Genomic DNA, 17,720 nt, shown 5'->3' with positions numbered 1-17,720 from the left:
ACCATCGCCCAGGAACTGGAGTACGCCGATCTTAACAACTACTAGGTGGGCTGATACCCACCTCCTTCATGAGGAGGAGAACAGCAACTGCAGCCGGAACTACTATGGAAATGAAGAACAAATGGAGTCCGAAGGCATTCGACGTCCGATTTACAAATTATTTTTAGCATTACACTTCTTCGCCCAAGCATTCCAAAGCCAACTTTCTTACATAAGCGCGAGAGGGTTACAATAAAGTACATTTTTAGCAATTACCAATGCAATTTATATGGAGCCTAAAGTTAAAAAGAGTTTTGTAACGAACAAACGCTGCCATTTTCCATGAAACAACATTCCAGCTCGAAAAGTATGTGTAATATTTTAAATACAAAACTCCAGAAAGCCCACCACTCAATATCGTTAATCACCATCTTTTTAATAAAAAACTCAGAATCGCTTAAGCCAAAGTCAATTTCCCCACACTTTCTGTTGCTTTTGGTTCACGGCAGTTTGCGAAGTGTATCTACAAAATTTCTATGGCCTTTGTATATGATTAAAGAGCAAGAATAAGAGGTATATTAATAGAATATATTAACGAAGACGTATAAATTAAATTTACACACTTGACATAGCTTTTGTAACTCTATGAAGCATGCAAAACAAATATAACAATGTATGTATTTTTATTTACCACTCAATATTTTTACGATCAATAAACTGAAACCATTCTTTTGCATATAACAACATTTCTGCATTTTTTATTCAAACGGTGGTTTGTGGCCAACAAAATGCGATCCTATACCACAATCACTACTACCACAAGTGGCAAAATATTGAAAATATGGCATGGCTATTAGTATTCCTGCCCTGATCGTGTCATAAATCTAATGCAAACGAGATAAAGTTTATGGCCTCAAACTGCCAGAGCATTGTGTACCTATTATAATCAATATTGAAATCGAACTCAAATCATGCTTAAATATATCTTTTTTTCTATTGAAAAATCATTATGATAACTATATATCTTTGGATTTTGACACAATTTTAAAAATTCCTGGGAGTCACCTGAATAAAAAAGTTACCATGAGTAAATAGAAATTTGCATTTTGGAAATTTAAATGCTGGAATCGTTTGCCCGCCAATTAGGTGCTTTTGTCCACGTCTAGTATAGCATTGTACCAGATCTATTTTAATAATATTGTTAAAAACAAAACAATTCCAGCTATCAAATTTCAAAAAATTTTACTTTTCTCCAGCCTCCTTAAAAAGAGCTATAAATCAATTAGGAAATGTAAAATGTTGTCGTTTGGGCATTTACTCAAAAATCACCAATGTAAGTCTTTCTAATGCAGAGACTGAAGGAAATTACGTGGAAGCTGCTTGAGATATAATAATATTAATAACATTAAAGGAAATGTTACGTCACAGAAAAGTTGAAAGGAGAAAAAGAAAATGCAACTGGAATTTGAGATGAATTGCTGAATGGATTCATCGATCTAAATATTGAATTCCATTGTTTGAAGTTTTAAAACAAATTTGCCAACTCGTTGTTTAACTGGATGATGAAAAAAAAAACGATAAGCTACAGATTAAAGTCTTGAATCAAAGCAAATAAAAGATTGCTTCTAGCAAATCCACTGGCAAGGACAATTAACACAAAAAAGAATGGGATCAATTGCCTTGCATTCGAGACTTTCGAAAGCGAAAGAACGGCAGAATGCTGGCCGATCAAAATTCCAAATATTTCTCAATATTTTTTACCGAGCGAAAATAGATTTTCATCTTGTTGGACTTTTGCTCTTGCTGCTTGTGGCTATTTTTGGCCGTGTATCTGACGGATACACACACACACACTCACAGACAGCGAGAGTGCTGTGAGCAAAAAATAAATTGAATTTAGATTTAAGAAGCAGAAAGAAAAGCGCATAAATTTCACGAGAATGCAGCGAAAGAGAGAAAATCTAGCGAAACAGCTTTTGGGGAAATTTCGAGGGAAATTTTCGAGATCGCCGAGCAAAGTTGCGAAAGCACTTTTCCACATACATACATATATAGCGATGTATATACATTTATTAATGGGAAATTTTTGAGGCGAGAAATTATTCAATACCGCGTTCGTGTGTGCCTCATGTGTGTGTGAGTTTTTCCGATTTTCCGATTTCCCCCGAGTGGCACTGGCAGTGTGCGTGTGCGTTGGATCTTGGGGTCGCTTTCTGGGCTAAGCAACTTGGTCAGCATCAGTGTTCTCGGGGTTTCGACAGCGTATAGTGTGTTTGAAACGCTAAGGTTGGTCACGCCAGGATTTTCACCCGACAAGAAGAATTAACTCAAATAAAAATAATTAAATCGCTCGCCTTGCTGCTAACCAAATTGGTATTTCCAACTGACATCGAGTGGATAACGAAATTGTGAAAAGTGCATGGCATTCAAAATGATACATTTTGAATTTTCCCCAAACCAAAAAAAAAAAAGAGGAAACCCTTGTTAAACTTAAATAAAATGTGCATATGTATATGTGTCGATTCGATTAGCCTGGATATAAAATTCTACAAAAAGTTAAAAGAGTGATGCAAACCTAAAGAAAGTGAAAATGCTATAATTATAAAATCGAATATCTTTGAAAAAATTAAAGAAAAATCGATCCTAACTACTTGAAAGTGGAGATCTTATGATCATTTTTCGGACATTTTAAAAATTCGCTTATAAGGAATTTTGTAACTAAATCTGACGGCACCAATACCATGCAAAGATTATCTGTGTGTGTGTGAGAGAAAATTTTTTTTGCACACACACACTTATGAGCTTCATTCGGAAAGCTCCACACGAATGGGACACATATACATATGCACTTTACACACCTATGGCACGCACAATTTTCACACACACATACACTCGGCTACTCGGCCGATAAAGTTTTCCTCGAAGAAAATTCTTAAAATTAACTGCAGACAGACACCTGCCTGTCACACACACACACACACACTCATACGCATTTATTTTTAACTCTGCCTGAAACTTATACGAAAAAGCTTTTCCGTCTAGCTATCTAGCTTTCCACGATCTCAGAAAACGAAGGCAGTCGAGAACTGTAGGTATTTATCCTTGAGATTGTTTTCGAGAGAGATATTTTGGAATATTGAAATATTAGAGACGTAGACGATTCCCAGATGTGGATACATATCGTATCTATCTGGGAATACATATGTATATGCATGGCATAGCCACCCACACAAAATTGGGGATTTTAGAACAAGTATTCTTGCCATTCGTGAATGCTTTCGAAGGCCACAAAGTTTGCTATCTTTAAGATACATATTCAAACTGATTGACAATCTAAGTACTTTTGGCAAGCATCAACCATTTTAATGGGGGGCCAAGAAAATTGCTACTCAGCCTTTTTTATAGCATATATTATAGGTTGTTCAAATTCATCATAGAGGAAATGCTTTACACCTCTTAAATCACCTTTTAAACTTTGTCCATATGATGAACATTTTAGGAGCAAAACACACATGAGCATCGATTCGGAAAGACCTCCAAAAGATCGCCAACTACAACATAAATGACTTTGCCCCACTTTGTGTGGAAGCAACATATACACGAATACGAATACGAATACGAATAGGTATACGAATAGAATACAAATAAGAATACGAATACGAATACGCCCACGCACCAAGTGACCCCAAAGAATTGAATACTTTTCAAATTGCAATCGCTGGCGAGCTATATGTGCGCGGTGTTTCGACATTTCGAAATAATAGGGGGAAACTCTAGAATTACATTTAGCACACAATGTCCAAAAAAGCATTTCTCCGATGCGTGTGTGTGCGAGTGGACTGGATATTTTTTCTCACATGCAAAAGCATATAAAGTTTATTTTTAACCCCACCGAATCGTGCAGCAAATAAACATATAGCTCACCGACGGATCCGGATTCGGATTCGTCTTCATACTCTGAGTGGGCGTTTTGAAAATGGAGGATGAAAATTACGTGAGATCTTTTGAATGCTCGGCGGCGTAGCCAAACAAAATGTGTTTACATTTAATTTTCAAATTTATTGCACAAACACATATGCACGGGGTATATGTACATATATTTATGTATTTAATTGTACCTATAGCGAACATATAGGATGCGCCTGGATCGTTTTGAAAAGACGATTTTGTCTTGCAGCGGAAACATAAAATTTCTGAAAGTATCAGGAAAGGAAAAAAATAAATGTATAGACAAAAAAATATTCCAAGTTCAAAAGATTTTTAATAGAACTAACTAACTTTACGATGAGCTATGTACAAATTACAATTAAAATGAATTAGCCACACTTTGACAATGATACTATCCAATACTACTTAAACTAACATATTACACTATTATAAAATATTAAATGCTTTCGCAAAAGCAGTTTGTATTCTGAAACCCTAATAAAGATGGTCACAAAGGATTCAGTTACTCATTCGTATCTTTTGGCACAGTGCTTTTTTCCAGTTTTCTTCCCTTGTAAGTCAAAAACAAAAACACAAACACCATGGACGCCATCAAGAAGAAGATGCAAGCGATGAAGCTTGAGAAGGATAACGCCATCGACAAGGCCGACACCTGCGAGAACCAAGCCAAGGATGCCAACTCCCGCGCCGACAAACTGAACGAGGAGGTGCGCGATCTGGAGAAGAAGTTCGTCCAGGTGGAGATCGATCTGGTCACCGCCAAGGAGCAGCTGGAGAAGGCCAACACCGAGCTGGAGGAGAAGGAGAAGCTCCTGACCGCCACCGAGTCCGAGGTGGCCACCCAGAACCGCAAGGTGCAACAGATTGAGGAGGATCTGGAGAAGTCCGAGGAGCGCTCGACCACCGCCCAACAGAAGCTGCTGGAGGCCACCCAGTCGGCCGATGAGAACAACCGCATGTGCAAGGTGCTGGAGAACCGTTCCCAGCAGGATGAGGAGCGCATGGACCAGCTGACCAACCAGCTGAAGGAGGCCCGCATGCTGGCTGAGGATGCCGATACCAAGTCCGACGAGGTCTCCCGCAAGCTGGCCTTCGTTGAAGACGAGCTGGAGGTGGCTGAGGATCGTGTCCGCTCCGGCGAGTCCAAGATCATGGAGCTGGAGGAGGAGCTCAAGGTGGGTCTTGCACTGGCCCCTGTTCCAAAACCGATATTCATTGCATTCATTCGTCCCAACTAACTAGGTTGTCGGCAACTCCCTGAAGTCCCTGGAGGTGTCCGAGGAGAAGGCCAACCAGCGCGTGGAGGAGTTCAAGCGCGAGATGAAGACCCTGTCCATCAAGTTGAAGGAGGCCGAGCAGCGCGCCGAGCACGCCGAGAAGCAAGTGAAGCGCCTGCAGAAGGAGGTCGACAGGCTAGAGGGTATGTATCCCAGTCCTTGTGTCCCTGGCACATCCACTCAGCCATTTTCCAAAGGAGGTATCTCTCCCCGGGACACCGGAGATGCTGTCCACAGGAAGTGGTCTGGTCTGGTTCGCCTCGAACGGCCGGATCGGTGGCTTCAACTAATGCTCGCATTGTATTTATCGCCATAAGGATATTTATTAATAATCGTACTTAGTACGCTGCTTTCATTAATTGACGTTCCGCATCCACACATCTCGCTCTCGCCCACTTTGATTATCTCTATATATATTTTGTATAAATGAACAACAAACAAATGCTTTTTGCAGACCGTCTCTTCAATGAGAAGGAAAAATACAAAGCAATCTGCGACGATTTGGACCAGACATTTGCCGAACTTACTGGATATTAAAAAAAATCACAAACAGAACTCACACAGATTCCTTTCCCCCCCACCCAAACCTTCCCCTCCCCCTCGAAAAAAAAGAAGACAAACACTTTCAGTACATCCCGAACATCCCACACACAGTTTACTATATATATGTACATATATATATATATATTTCTATTTTTGGAACGATTCCCCGACAGTTTCAGTGTATTTACCACCCAGCCCAACACGCCACACTTCTCTATACACTGTAAATAATCTGTTTAGTCTCGCTTGAATGTGGCCACACCCACACAACCAGTTCCCTACGCCAGTACACTGTAAAAAATAAGTTCAGATCAAGCCAAACCAAGTTGCAACTGTAGTTAATACAGGTGAATTTATCAATGTACATATTGTTGTTTGTATGCCAGATTCTTACCCGTTTTGATGTGGCATGACCTCTTGACCCGTCTCGCCTTAGCACTCTATCTCAGTCTGTGACTCTCTGTCTCTCTCTCTCTCTCTCTACTCGTCGATCATCAGTAAAAGTCCAAAGACCCAGCCACACATCACTCAATGGCTTTCGTTTCGAGCCTTGGTCGAGTGACTCTCTCATTTCCGCCCGAGCCAAGGATTGCTGCAACGATTGGTTGGATAGATCATGGCCTGATCCTGTAGAGCACCCTATAGCCCCCCACCCAGAGAAACCCACGCACAGAACCGCTGACTAACCCAAAAGATCTAGAAACGCCTGCCAGAACAGCGCGCCACTAATCCCGATCAAAGCTCCATAAACTTGGCACACATATCTATGTACATACATATGTGTAGTGTGAAGTTTGAGTGTTTTTTTGTTTGATTGAAGAACTATATTTTTAAACGCATTTCTAACGCATTTCAAAATCACAATTTGCACTCCGCAGACGAGTTGGGCATCAACAAGGACAGGTACAAGTCCCTGGCCGACGAGATGGACTCCACATTCGCCGAGTTGGCTGGCTACTAAGTTGGCCAGCAGTCCCATATGTATACCAAATCCACACCAACATCGAGCGGCAGCAGCGGAGGAAGATGCAGAGGAAGATGAAGATGGAGGATGGAGATGGAGGAGGAGATGGAGATGGAGACGACGATGGAGACTCTACGACTAATTGTAAACGAACATCTCAGATTGATTTGGCCAGCACGAAGATCGGCGGCCGCAGATACCAAGAACAACATCCATTGTGTATGCAATTCTTTATAAATCTATATATTTCATAATAAATAAATAACAACAACAACCAGATCAACAACAGCAACAAAAACAACAAGCATAGATTGAGTAGCACCGCGGATTTGTTTTATAAAAAGTAAAATTACCTAGAGTAAAAAATAGTAGCAGAATGTATAAAGCCCCCCAAAACAAGAAAAAGAACACGAATTTTGTATTTTTAAAGTCAATGTTTAAAAATATTAAGAAGCGCTTGCAGCCAGGCAATGAGAGCGAGAGAGATAGAGAGAGTGCCCAGGACAGAGACGGGGCTAAATTTAAAATTTTAAGAACGAAGCCTGCTTCACTTTCAGTTTATATCTTACAATTACACCCCACAAACAAAAAACACCCCCAAAAAAAGTATAAAAAAATTTATAAAAACTTTGCTAAAAAAAATTATATGTTTGATGTTTGCTTTCAATGATGCACAAAACCGATTTTCTTTGCCCGTCAGCGAAACGCGCTGAGTTTGTGTTAAAACACAAATTTGGCGGATATGCAAAGTTGTCTTCAGTTTTTTCCAATGATTTCTCACACACTTGGGAAACCCCATGGATGCTGGAGCCGAAATAACCAAGTCCGAAGTGCGTCACCACTCATCCATCGGCGACGGATCACGATCCGCAAATCGAGGCCTTCATTGCAACATCGTTAGCATCCGCTAATTGTCAAAGCAATGAATAATGAAAGTTCAGATACACATATGAATGCATAGTATATGTATCTTTGCCGAAGTCCTCAGGGTGATTTCTAGAGATCAATTGTGGATGTGGGCAGCTCGCCGTATGACCATCAATAACCGAGCTAAGGCCGATGATCGAGTGCGACATGGGGGTCTGCTGCTCTCTTGGCCAAATGGCTTTCTTATAAATTAAACTCGCATTCAATTCCCCCATCTGTGCACCGGGCATTTCTCTTCGCGGCCATAAAATAGTTATTAAAACTTTAAGTGGTGTATTTAAGTGTCCACTAAAAGCGGCAGTCATCATTTACATAATTTACATTATGGCAGATATGTTTACCTTACGAGAGTTTGGCATCAACTTGAAAGGAAAAAAAACCTTTGTTTTTAGCTTCGTTAGAAAAAGTTCTGTAATCTATCATTTTATATACGTATCTGCTTAAAAAGAAATAGATAGAATGGTTGTGGCTTGGAATAATTTATAAATGGGTATCTTGCAGATTACGTAGAAGTTGAAATACAAATGATTGTATGCGATTGAACTAGAAAATTACTCACAATACTTTCTTAGTTAACTGAATTCAGAAAGTCATTTCTCACAAATCGGAGAATACCCAAATGAACATGGCGCATCCAGCACACCCAACTCCATTTCATTAGAGTTTAAGCCAGCAGTTTTCGCTTCAATTGACAGCCGCGGCAATTACCTAAGTCTGGGCCAATTTGGATGGAGTGCAAACAGTGGGTCGGGCCACAAAAGCGGCGTGTGGAGCGGTGATGGCGATGAAAAGCCCAATGACTTACATTTACACAGCCAAGCGAAGGAGAAAGTGAAATTTTGCATTTCTCGGCGGCCGGCAGCAACAACAATGGGTCTTCGGTCTGCGGACTGGTCTGGGCCATTGCCATTGGTGTTGGAATTGTGCGGAGGGAGGAGCGGAGAGAGGAACGGAGGAACCCAGCGAGCGGAGTGGACCGGGCCCAAAGTCAAGCTCAGAGCTCGGAGCTTCAGTCGTGGTTTACAGCTCGACCCAAGCGAACGGTCGTCTTTGAAAAGCGGACGCGGCAAAAACCGCACGGAAAACGCAACGAAATCGAAAGTGTTCACCTACACCACGCGACTTGAATCGCCAAGTGGTTGGCGAGGCGGGGGCAATATACCCATCCGTAAACATTACGTGTCACCATGCCGCCGGCTGGTCAACAACTCCGGCTTACGGCCCTTGTTTATCTGGCCTTAGGTATTGCACTCTTATGCAATGGCAGCGATGGAGAAACTAGGCAAAAATACGCCAATGAATCACTCGCCGTCACGGACGTGGACGATCCATCTCCAGTTTGGTCGCAGTTTCTCGAAGATTACGTCTTGAGGTGGGTTTCAGGAGGCTAGACTAGGGCAGCACCATTCATCCAAATCTTCCCACGCGTTTTATAGCCAAGGCAGCAGTAGCAGTGGCAGCCAGCGAAAGTCCAAAGATCTACCTTATATGGGCGGGGATATGGGCGTCAGTGGACCGCTCAGCTATCACTCGTCCGCCTACAAGCGACCGGGCAACAACATCTTCATCACCAGGAGGATCGGCGAGGCGGTGGAACTGGAGCCGCATCTTCGAAAGCCCGTCGAGAGTCAGAGTCCCATTGTGAATCCCCAATTCCGACCCATGACCAATCAGATGTTGCACCAGCAACACCAACAGATGCAGCAGCAACAGCAACAGCAGCATCAGCAGCAACAGTTGCAGCAACGGCAGCAACCGGGTTTCCTGCAGCAACTCTTTGGCATCGGTGGCAGTGGCGGCAGCGGTACTGGTGGTGTTAATCCCACCCAGCAGCATGTGCGCCCGGTGCCTCTGCAGCAGCAGCAGGTGCAACAGATACCGCAGCAACACCCGCAACAGCAACATCTTGTGGGCGGTCAGCCGACCACTTTCCGAGCTGTCTCTGAAAATGATCTTTATCTCTTGGGAGCCATTGAAAAGTTGGTGTATCGAGTGGGTAAGTTTGAAGTCATACTCAGGAATTCTTGGACAAGTTAAAACCCCACCCAACCAAACCATAGATTACCTTGAGAGTCGCGTGCGGCGTTCGGAGCAGCTGATCTACTACCTGATGGCCGGGAACAATCAGAAGGAGGTGAAGGATCCCTGTCCAGCGAACTTCACCCGCATCAGCGACAACTGCTACTACATCAACAGCCAGCAGCAGGTGAACTGGAAGACGGCCAACTCCGCCTGCAAGGGTCTAAACTCCCACCTGGCCGAGTTCGAGAGGGTCTCGGAGAACGAGGAGATCATGGCCTATCTGCTGAACCAGCCGGCACATCGTGGTCGCGATTACTGGCTGGGCGGCCTCAACCCCGGCCTCCTCTGGATCTGGTCCAACTCGGCCAAGCCAGTGAATCCGAACATGAATCTCACATCCATTGCGATGGCCCAGAAGGGGGAGAACGCCACCGCCGCCAATCTGGTGGACAGTTCGGAGCAGGCGGCAGAGGAGCAAGCGGCCGGCGAGGATGTGCTAAACAATACCGTCCAAATAGAGGGTAAGGGTCGCTGCCTACGGCTGAGCTACAATGCCGGGAAGCACAGCTATGTGTACTACGGACAGGAGTGCACATCGCGGCACTACTACATCTGCGAGCACGAGGACAAGACGCTGGACAACAAGATCAAGAAGATCACCCGCGAGCTGAAGCTCTTCGAGTGAGGATGCGATGGGATGCAATCCAATACGATCCTCATGTGATACCTCCAGTTACCTAGCCATATATCGCGTAATTTCGAATGAATTTATTCTTGTGTTACACATTAAATATTTATAAATATTTATACAATTAATAAACATACCGGATAGTTTTCAAAACGTTTTAAGGATACTTTGTTCTTGCACAGCAAAGCTTTAAGGGATTTCTCCAACGAAAATACAAACAAGGATATTAAACAAAATCGATACTGGAACTGGGTTCCGTTTGCTATAAGCGAAGGTTATACACAGAGATCAACGCTAGTCCGGATAAAGGTAGTCCTGCAGAATGTTCTGGAAGGCTATCTTTATCTTGCCGCGATCACGCCCGTTCAGCTTTTGGATGTCGGGCAGCAGGCTCATCAGAAACATGGCATCCGGGTCGGTCTTGCAGTCGCACAGCTCCGCACCGCCGTTGGACACGGATCCGCTCGACGGGTTGTTGGCTTCCAGACGCACAGGAAGCGCAGACGGGGGCACCTGTGGATGTCCTCCATGCACGTGGCTGTGCCCGTGCCGTTGACTCAAGTAGCTACTGCTACTGCTGGCACTAACACTACTACTGGGCGCCATCGGGGTGGACACTGCCGCGGTGGATGGTGCGGGCAGCTCCGCTTCGGTTAAGCCAGTAGTTCCTGGAACGCCTGCTCCTCCGGCGTGCGTTGTTGTGCTGACCAGATCCACGGGCTTGCTGAAAGTGGGTCGCACAAAGGAAATATTTGGATGGGCAATCGGTTGCGCGGAGTAGTTCACTCCGGCCACTGCTGCAGTGGGAGCTTGCAGTTCCTGGGAACGTGGACGAATAGCGCCACGCATCTCGTCGTGGTAAGAGCGCATTTGCAGGCGACCCGAGTGCATTCGACTGGCGTGTGAGTGCTGGTTGGCATAACGACGCTGGGCCTCTGCCGATGAAGAACTTGATGTGGGCGCCATCTTGTGTAGGTCTGGGTCTTCCTGTTCATCGTCCTCTGGCTCGTGCGCCTCTTGTTCGTAGTCATCCGCCGGCTCTTCGCACTCTGACTTGATGTCGTTGCCGTCCAATTGGCTGTGGAAACGGATGTTGCGCTGCTGCTCCTCCTCCATGATGTCATCCAGTTCGGAGTTGTTATGCTCTGCCTCGTCAAAGTAGTCCAGATAGTTGTCCAGCTGCTGGGCTGGTGGCGACTGGTGGGCGGAGGGCGTGGGCTGGCCACCAATACTGCTGCTGCCCGGAATGGTCACTGAACGCTCGCGCTGCATACGACTTGAAAGGTTAGAGAGGTGCGCCAGGGCGTCCTGCACCTGTGTGTCCAGCGACTTGGGCTGCTGGTGCTTCTTGCGTAGATACGGATGCAGAAAGAACATGCGGTCGAAATAAGACCAGCAGGGCGGCACCTTCTCCTCCAGATAGTTGGTGTACTCCCGCCGGAACGAGATGCGCAGATTGGTCCACTTGGCCAGGCTGGCGCCCGGATTCTTTTCCAGCTTCAAATCCACCTCACGCCAAAAGTTCTCCACGTACGGCCGGCAAAAGTAATACTTATGCCGCGGATTGTAGATGGCCTCGTCGCGCTGCACAATTTCGATTAGCTTAAAGACCTTATAACAGAAAAATGCCAATGAAATATTTTTCAAAATGCTTCTCCGTGCAAATACCTCCTCCGTTAGCCAGCGGGATGCACTGCAGCTGGCGTTGGGATTGCTGGACACGAACTGGCTGCCCGCGAAGTCGGTCGTCATCATGTGTGGGCTGTGGCTCCAAGGCAGTCGCTCCGATGGATTCACTTTCAGGTGACTTATCCAGCGCTCGCCATAACTTTTGCGAAATATTTTTATTGTTTTTCCCCAAGTGTTCTTTTAAGTGCTGTCGCTGGTTCCGCGGCGAACCAAGAAGACGGTGGAACTGGTTCCGGCTCCGGATCCCTGAAGCTTTTGCGAACTATTTGTGTTTATGCGGGTTCCTGAAGAAGAATTCAAGAAATTCAGGAATGATAAGTAAATATTAATGTGCAAAATGGTATTCTCCTTAAAAAATCTTTAATTGAAGAAGTAAGGGAACACTTGCAAATATTTCCTGTTATTTAACGGATTTAATAATGGTTTTAAGACCATGTCAAGCTGTAAGTTACATGTATATTTGTATTGTATATGTAAACATATATAATATTTTGCATACAAATGATCTTGCTGAACCCACGTGTGGTGCTGAAAAAATGTAGCATAATAAAATTACGAAAAACCAAACAGAAAACACATGTTCTACACGCAGTGCTTGTGGATTTGTCTCTTTCTTCTTGAGATTTGGTACGTAAATTGAACTAAAGCATTTGTGTCAATATTTGCAGGTCCAAAAATTAAAAGTATAAAATTGGGCAATGCCCCCAGAGAACTATCACTGTCACAACAGAGTAATCAAGATGAAGTTCATCGCTATCCTTTTCCTCCTGTGCACCATTGTTGGATTTGCTGCAGCGTCCACTGGCACGACAACCACTACGGAAGCCTTATCTAGTACTTCTACTACAGCTTCGTCGGCCCCATCGCCAGTTCCGTGCGGAAATGGGCCCCAAGGACCTTGTGGCAAAAAACTATACTTTTTCTACTAACGAACTGTTTGAGCCTTGCATAATACCCATAAATAAAAGACCTACGACCTAATAAAGCTCCAATCTGTTTAAAAAGGCGGCGAGCTAAAAATCAGAAGAACGGTAAACTTAAACGGTGCAAATTGGAAACTATTTGCACGAATCACCCTATCTAACGTATTAACGAAACACTTAGCGATATATTTTAGTATATTTTACCAAACTCTTGCGCATTTTCGGTCCCCCGAACTTCGGTCACACTTCAACATTTTGGATTTTATTTTCTGTGTGTTTTTCCAAAATTTCCTCCGATTCTGGCTCTAAGCTTTTGCGGTTTTTCTGAAAATTGTGCGCACCTCCATGCGAATGCCGCACGGCGCGATAGTAAGTAGAAAGTGGCGCTTTCAGGGCATGCGGCAAGGGAAAAACACGAACACGGCGAAAGCTTGCAACATGAAAAGTCCACATTGTGGCACACATTCGCACTCAAACAATAACAAATTGCTCGCAAGGGGAATCATAACAAAAAACGTCTGCATTCGGAGCATTTTGGAGTGGTGCCAGCCAGTGGGAGGACCTTGATGCCAGGTGGAAGGTTTCCGAAGCCGGGCGTACACTTGGAAGACGTGACCTGCGGCCGGAGTCGCATTGGAAATCACGCATGCACTCTGAGGAGGCAAAGCAAGGAGCACCATAATTGGCAAACACCTCGTTTAATAATCCATTGGGCCGTGCCACATAAGCGGCAGTTATTTGTTTACATTGCAAACAACTTAGGAGCTAGACAGCCAAGTTGCATTGTTTTTGGCGCGCTAATAGTACATAGTATCTTAATTGAGCACTTAATTGCAGGCAATCACTGGAACTTGATGCCCTACCCACAGGCATGGCGGTCAAGGTGCAATTCGAAATTGGCCATACGTCGAAGCTGCGCAGCAAGAAGACACCGCATCCGCAGGCCTTTACGCACGACTGGGAGATCTATGTCCAGGGTGTAAACAAGGCGGACATCAGTGCCTTTGTGGAGAAAGTGGTCTTTCTGCTGCACGAATCCTTTCCCAAACCTAAACGAGGTAAACGCTGCGATGCTATGAAGCCGTAATACAGTTGGATTAATTCTTTTACGCGAATTGTTCATTTGCAGTGGTCAAGGAACCGCCGTATGCCATTCATGAGTCCGGCTACGCTGGCTTCCTACTGCCTGTTGAGATTTACTTTCGCAACCGCGACGAACCCAAGCGCATTGTTTACCAGTACGACCTGGTACTGCAGTCCAGGTCGTACTGGTAAACAATGCAGTACGACCTGGTACTGCAGTCCACGGGTCCACCGCAGCACCACGTAGAAGTAAAGACGCATATTTTTGAAGCCCCGTCGGAGGAGTTTCGCACGAAACTTATGCGAGGCGGTGGAGTGCCAGTGTTTGGAGCTAACATCGGTGCCGGTAGTCTCGCCCGAACGCTTTCGCCCAGCGTTGGCAGCGGTGAGACGTCGCACAGTAATGAGATGGCTGGTGTCAAAGCCAAAGGCGTACCTGGTACAATCTCCATGAACGTGGATTCGAATACCGGCAAGAAACACAAGTCGCGCAGCGAGGATCCCGGAAAGAGCAACGCCTTCTCTGCCCTCTTCGGTCCGCCCATCACCAAGACCACCGTAATGGCCAACAACATGGCCCAGGTCCCTGTTTCCAAGCACTCTCCAGAGGCTAAAACCGCAGGCGTCGGTGGCAAGGGTGGCTTTCACGAGGGCAGGGAGAAGGCGAGCAAGGATCGGGATAAATCCAGCGGTGGAGACAAGCCGCGGGAAAAGGACAAGAAGGATCGGCATGGTCGCGACAAAGACCGAAAGTCCAGCAAGTCCGGCGATGGCAAGCACGAACGGGATAAGGAGAAGTCCAAAAAGGATAAATCACGGGACAAGGAGCGTGAACGCGAGCAAAGCTCAGGCAACACCCCTTCTGCCAGCGCCCTAACGGTGAGTACTTCTGTGGGCACAGCTGGAGGATTGGTTAAACACACAGCTAGCCCAAAGCCTGGAAAGCCAAACGAAATGGGTGCGCCCAGTCCCAAGAAGACGGCAAATGATTTAAGCGTCGGTGCGGCAGCACCTGCTTCCCGTTCCAAAGAGCGCGACGAGCACAAGTCCGTCAAGTCCGAGTCCAAGGACAAGGAGCGGAGCTCCAGCAAGAAATCCAAAAAGGAGAAAAAGGATAAGGACAAGGAGCGCGATCGCGATAAGCAGCGCGATGAGAGCAAAGACAAGCGAATGCCCAAAGAAGAGCGTTCTGGCCAGTCCGACAGTCCGGCCGCCGGAAATCTTCAATCTGCCCACCTGCAGCAGCAATCCCAGGTGGCCAGTACCGGTAAGGCCACGCCCACATCGGTTGGCAGCAATAGCAGCAGCAGTATGGTCTCTAGCAGTGGCAAGCAAAAAGAGGAGGCCACGGGCAAGCATTCCGAGAAGGGGGCAGACTCCAAGGGTGATAAGACCACAAGCAATGGAAATGCGACAGACACCAAGAAATCGCACAAGCACAAGAAGAAGGACAAAAGCAAGGACAAGGAAAGGGAGCGCAACGATCGGGACAAGGACAAAGACAAGGAGCGTGACAAAGATAAGCTGAAGGAAAGGGAGAAGGACAAACAGCATCTGACCGGCTCCGAGAAGTCATCGGCTGTCGAGCCATTGGCCAAAATAGAGGGGGCGAGTCCTGCCACCGAGGGAGGGGCGCCGGACAAGACCCTTGCTAGTGCTACTGCCAGCAGCGGCAGCAAGAAGGAGAAGCACAAAAAGTCCAAGGAGAAGTCCTCTGGGAAGGATGAGAAGCGCCAACGGGAGACCGGCGATAAGCAAGCCGATCCCAAGCACACTGGAAAGCAGCAGTCACAGTCGGGTCAGACACAGAACAAAACTCCCAGCAACCTGGATCTTAGCGATATGGACTCAGCCCAGTCGGCGCCGGATCTAGCTGCCACCAATGCTCTGGCTGCTGCAGCAGCTGCCACCCTCCAACACTCGGACAGCTCCAACAGCAGTTTTCCCGACCTACCCGCCAGGAGTAGCAGCCAGCAGAAGCCGACGAAGGGCACTACCGCATCCGGCAAGGAGGCAAAGTCTGCTGGCAAGGAACACAAGGGCAAGTCGAAGCAAAGCGACAAGAACCTTGAAAAAAACAGCGACAAGATTGAAAAGCCAGACAAGACTCCGGACCCCAAACTGGAGAAGTCCGAGAAGTCGGAAAAAGAGGAGAAGAAGCGCAATCGAAGAAGCTCACAAAGTAGTAACAGTGGCAGTGGCGCAGGAGTCGCCGGTGCTTTCATTGAACCTCCTGTTAAGGCCTCAAAAAAGGAGCAGAGTAAGGCGGCAGGCGAAAAATCCAAGTCGCCCTCGCTGCGTCCAGCTAGAGAAACCAACTCCACAGGCACTGGAGCCGGGACGCCCAATGCGGGATCCGGATTTCTTGCTCCGCCATCATCTTCGCCCAGCAACAACCATAGCGCAGCTATAGCGGCTAGCTTGAATAATAATAATAATATCAACAACACAAACAGCAACAGCAGCCATTCGCCCGGCGAGCTACTGACGCCCGGCCAGCTCCAGCTGCCCACGGAGTATTTGAGCGAGCTCCAGGAGCTTCACCACAAGATTATGACGCTGCAGGACAATGAGGAGTTGCAGCAGGTGGTAGAGATGATCGCGGCCACCGGCTGCTACGAGATCACGCACAAGACGTTCGACTTCGACCTGTGCAAGCTGGACCGCGGCACCGTGCAGCGCCTGCAGGAGTTCCTGGCGACGTCGGTCTCGTGACACTCCCTGACCTCCGCGCCTGGCCCGGCTCTCTACAGCTAGACGATGCACAAACCCCTCATGCACATAACCAAATCATTAATCTTAAAGTTAACGATGTAAGCCAAATGCAAATGAACTTGGCTCGCACACAGCCTCAATTCCCCAAGCTAGATCGTAAGTTTTTTGGCCCAAGGGGCCCACAAGACCCGACCGATTTCGTTTTTGAAAATATTGAAGTCGTCCTTTAGTTTTTGAGACTCATTTGTTTTAAGACTCATTTCTTTTAAGACATATCTTAAATTATTTTGGAATCCTATTCGACTCTAACTAGACGATTATAACGTTCTACGCATTTGCTACGCTATTTTTTTAAAAATATTTTTTATTAATTTAAAAAACACTAGTTTACACCAAGAGTGTACCTCTTTAAAACCTTGTTCCCCTTTTATGGAGATCTTGAACACACTCTATAAAACGCAAATGCAACTATGGTTCATTGAACTCTATGCAATAATTATAAATATTATCTATATTTAATGACCGTTTCAAAGTCAGCTGCCCGTATTTTATGTTAAAGGTTTTAAGGTACTCACCAAAAAGGTAAAGTTTGTAAACTAGTGCTAAAATTTTGCGAATAAACCACTACTTTTGTACGATATTTACGTACTTACTTTTCGTTTGTTTTTAGTTCCTCCTAAATTTACCCAATATATCATAGTTTCAAGTATTATAGTTAACCTATCTAAGATAAGAGGCCTATATAACCAAAAAATGTGCGCAGTGTATTTTAGTCTACGGTTAATCTGCCTAAGCGATCTAAACAAAAGTGAAATATTAACTCTTACTTAAGAAAGGGATTAGCATCAGCCTTGAAATATATGAGGATATATATATATATATATGGAACACAAATGCTCTATTTAATTGGTAATCGTAAGTATGAAAGGATTTTTGTTTCACTGTAAGCATAAATGGCGCAG

The 17,720-nt window shown here is 45.5% G+C and overlaps 5 protein-coding genes across 6 annotated transcripts; 4 read left to right on the top strand and 1 right to left on the bottom strand.

The window, feature by feature from the left end:
• The first annotated feature begins 2,113 nt into the window (after nt 1-2,113).
• On the top strand, nt 2,114-7,296 carry LOC122619924 (tropomyosin-2). Of its 2 annotated transcripts, none has more exons than XM_043797149.1 (4): nt 2,114-2,265; nt 4,456-5,102; nt 5,170-5,347; nt 5,659-6,043. In XM_043797149.1, exons 2-4 carry the CDS (start codon nt 4,509-4,511, stop codon nt 5,739-5,741), a joined length of 855 nt encoding a protein of 284 aa, XP_043653084.1. In that variant the 5' UTR covers nt 2,114-2,265; nt 4,456-4,508; the 3' UTR covers nt 5,742-6,043. The 2 variants fall into 2 exon arrangements, with proteins under 2 accessions (XP_043653084.1, XP_043653083.1); XM_043797148.1 differs by lacking the exon at nt 5,659-6,043 and adding an exon at nt 6,626-7,296 and having other exon boundaries at nt 2,115-2,265.
• Nucleotides 7,297-8,825: 1,529 nt separating this feature from the next.
• On the top strand, nt 8,826-10,345 carry LOC122621818. The gene is made up of 3 exons (XM_043799809.1): nt 8,826-9,010; nt 9,075-9,634; nt 9,699-10,345. Exons 1-3 carry the CDS (start codon nt 8,826-8,828, stop codon nt 10,343-10,345), a joined length of 1,392 nt encoding a protein of 463 aa, XP_043655744.1.
• A 68-nt stretch (nt 10,346-10,413) lies between these two features.
• On the bottom strand, nt 10,414-12,261 carry LOC122620448. The gene is made up of 2 exons (XM_043797920.1): nt 12,017-12,261; nt 10,414-11,959 (listed from the first exon to the last, which is right to left on the bottom strand). The coding sequence occupies exons 1-2, from the start codon at nt 12,101-12,103 to the stop codon at nt 10,643-10,645; spliced, it is 1,404 nt and encodes a 467-aa protein (XP_043653855.1). The 5' UTR covers nt 12,104-12,261; the 3' UTR covers nt 10,414-10,642.
• A 94-nt stretch (nt 12,262-12,355) lies between these two features.
• LOC122620449 lies at nt 12,356-12,966 on the top strand. Its single transcript, XM_043797921.1, has 2 exons — nt 12,356-12,480; nt 12,706-12,966. Exon 2 carries the CDS (start codon nt 12,736-12,738, stop codon nt 12,964-12,966), a length of 231 nt encoding a protein of 76 aa, XP_043653856.1. The 5' UTR covers nt 12,356-12,480; nt 12,706-12,735.
• A 227-nt stretch (nt 12,967-13,193) lies between these two features.
• On the top strand, nt 13,194-17,637 carry LOC122620571 (protein AF-9). The gene is given in 3 exon segments (XM_043798093.1): nt 13,194-13,329; nt 13,798-14,018; nt 14,090-17,637. Coding segments are annotated over 2 exon segments (2,898 nt in total). The 5' UTR covers nt 13,194-13,329; nt 13,798-13,831; the 3' UTR covers nt 16,801-17,637.
• Nucleotides 17,638-17,720: the final 83 nt, after the last annotated feature.

This window comes from Drosophila teissieri, chromosome 3R, assembly GCF_016746235.2.
Source record: "Drosophila teissieri strain GT53w chromosome 3R, Prin_Dtei_1.1, whole genome shotgun sequence".
Lineage (NCBI taxonomy): Eukaryota > Metazoa > Arthropoda > Insecta > Diptera > Drosophilidae > Drosophila > Drosophila teissieri.
The sequence above is the reverse complement of the archived record's forward strand: the minus strand, read 5'-3'. Positions and strand labels throughout refer to the sequence as shown.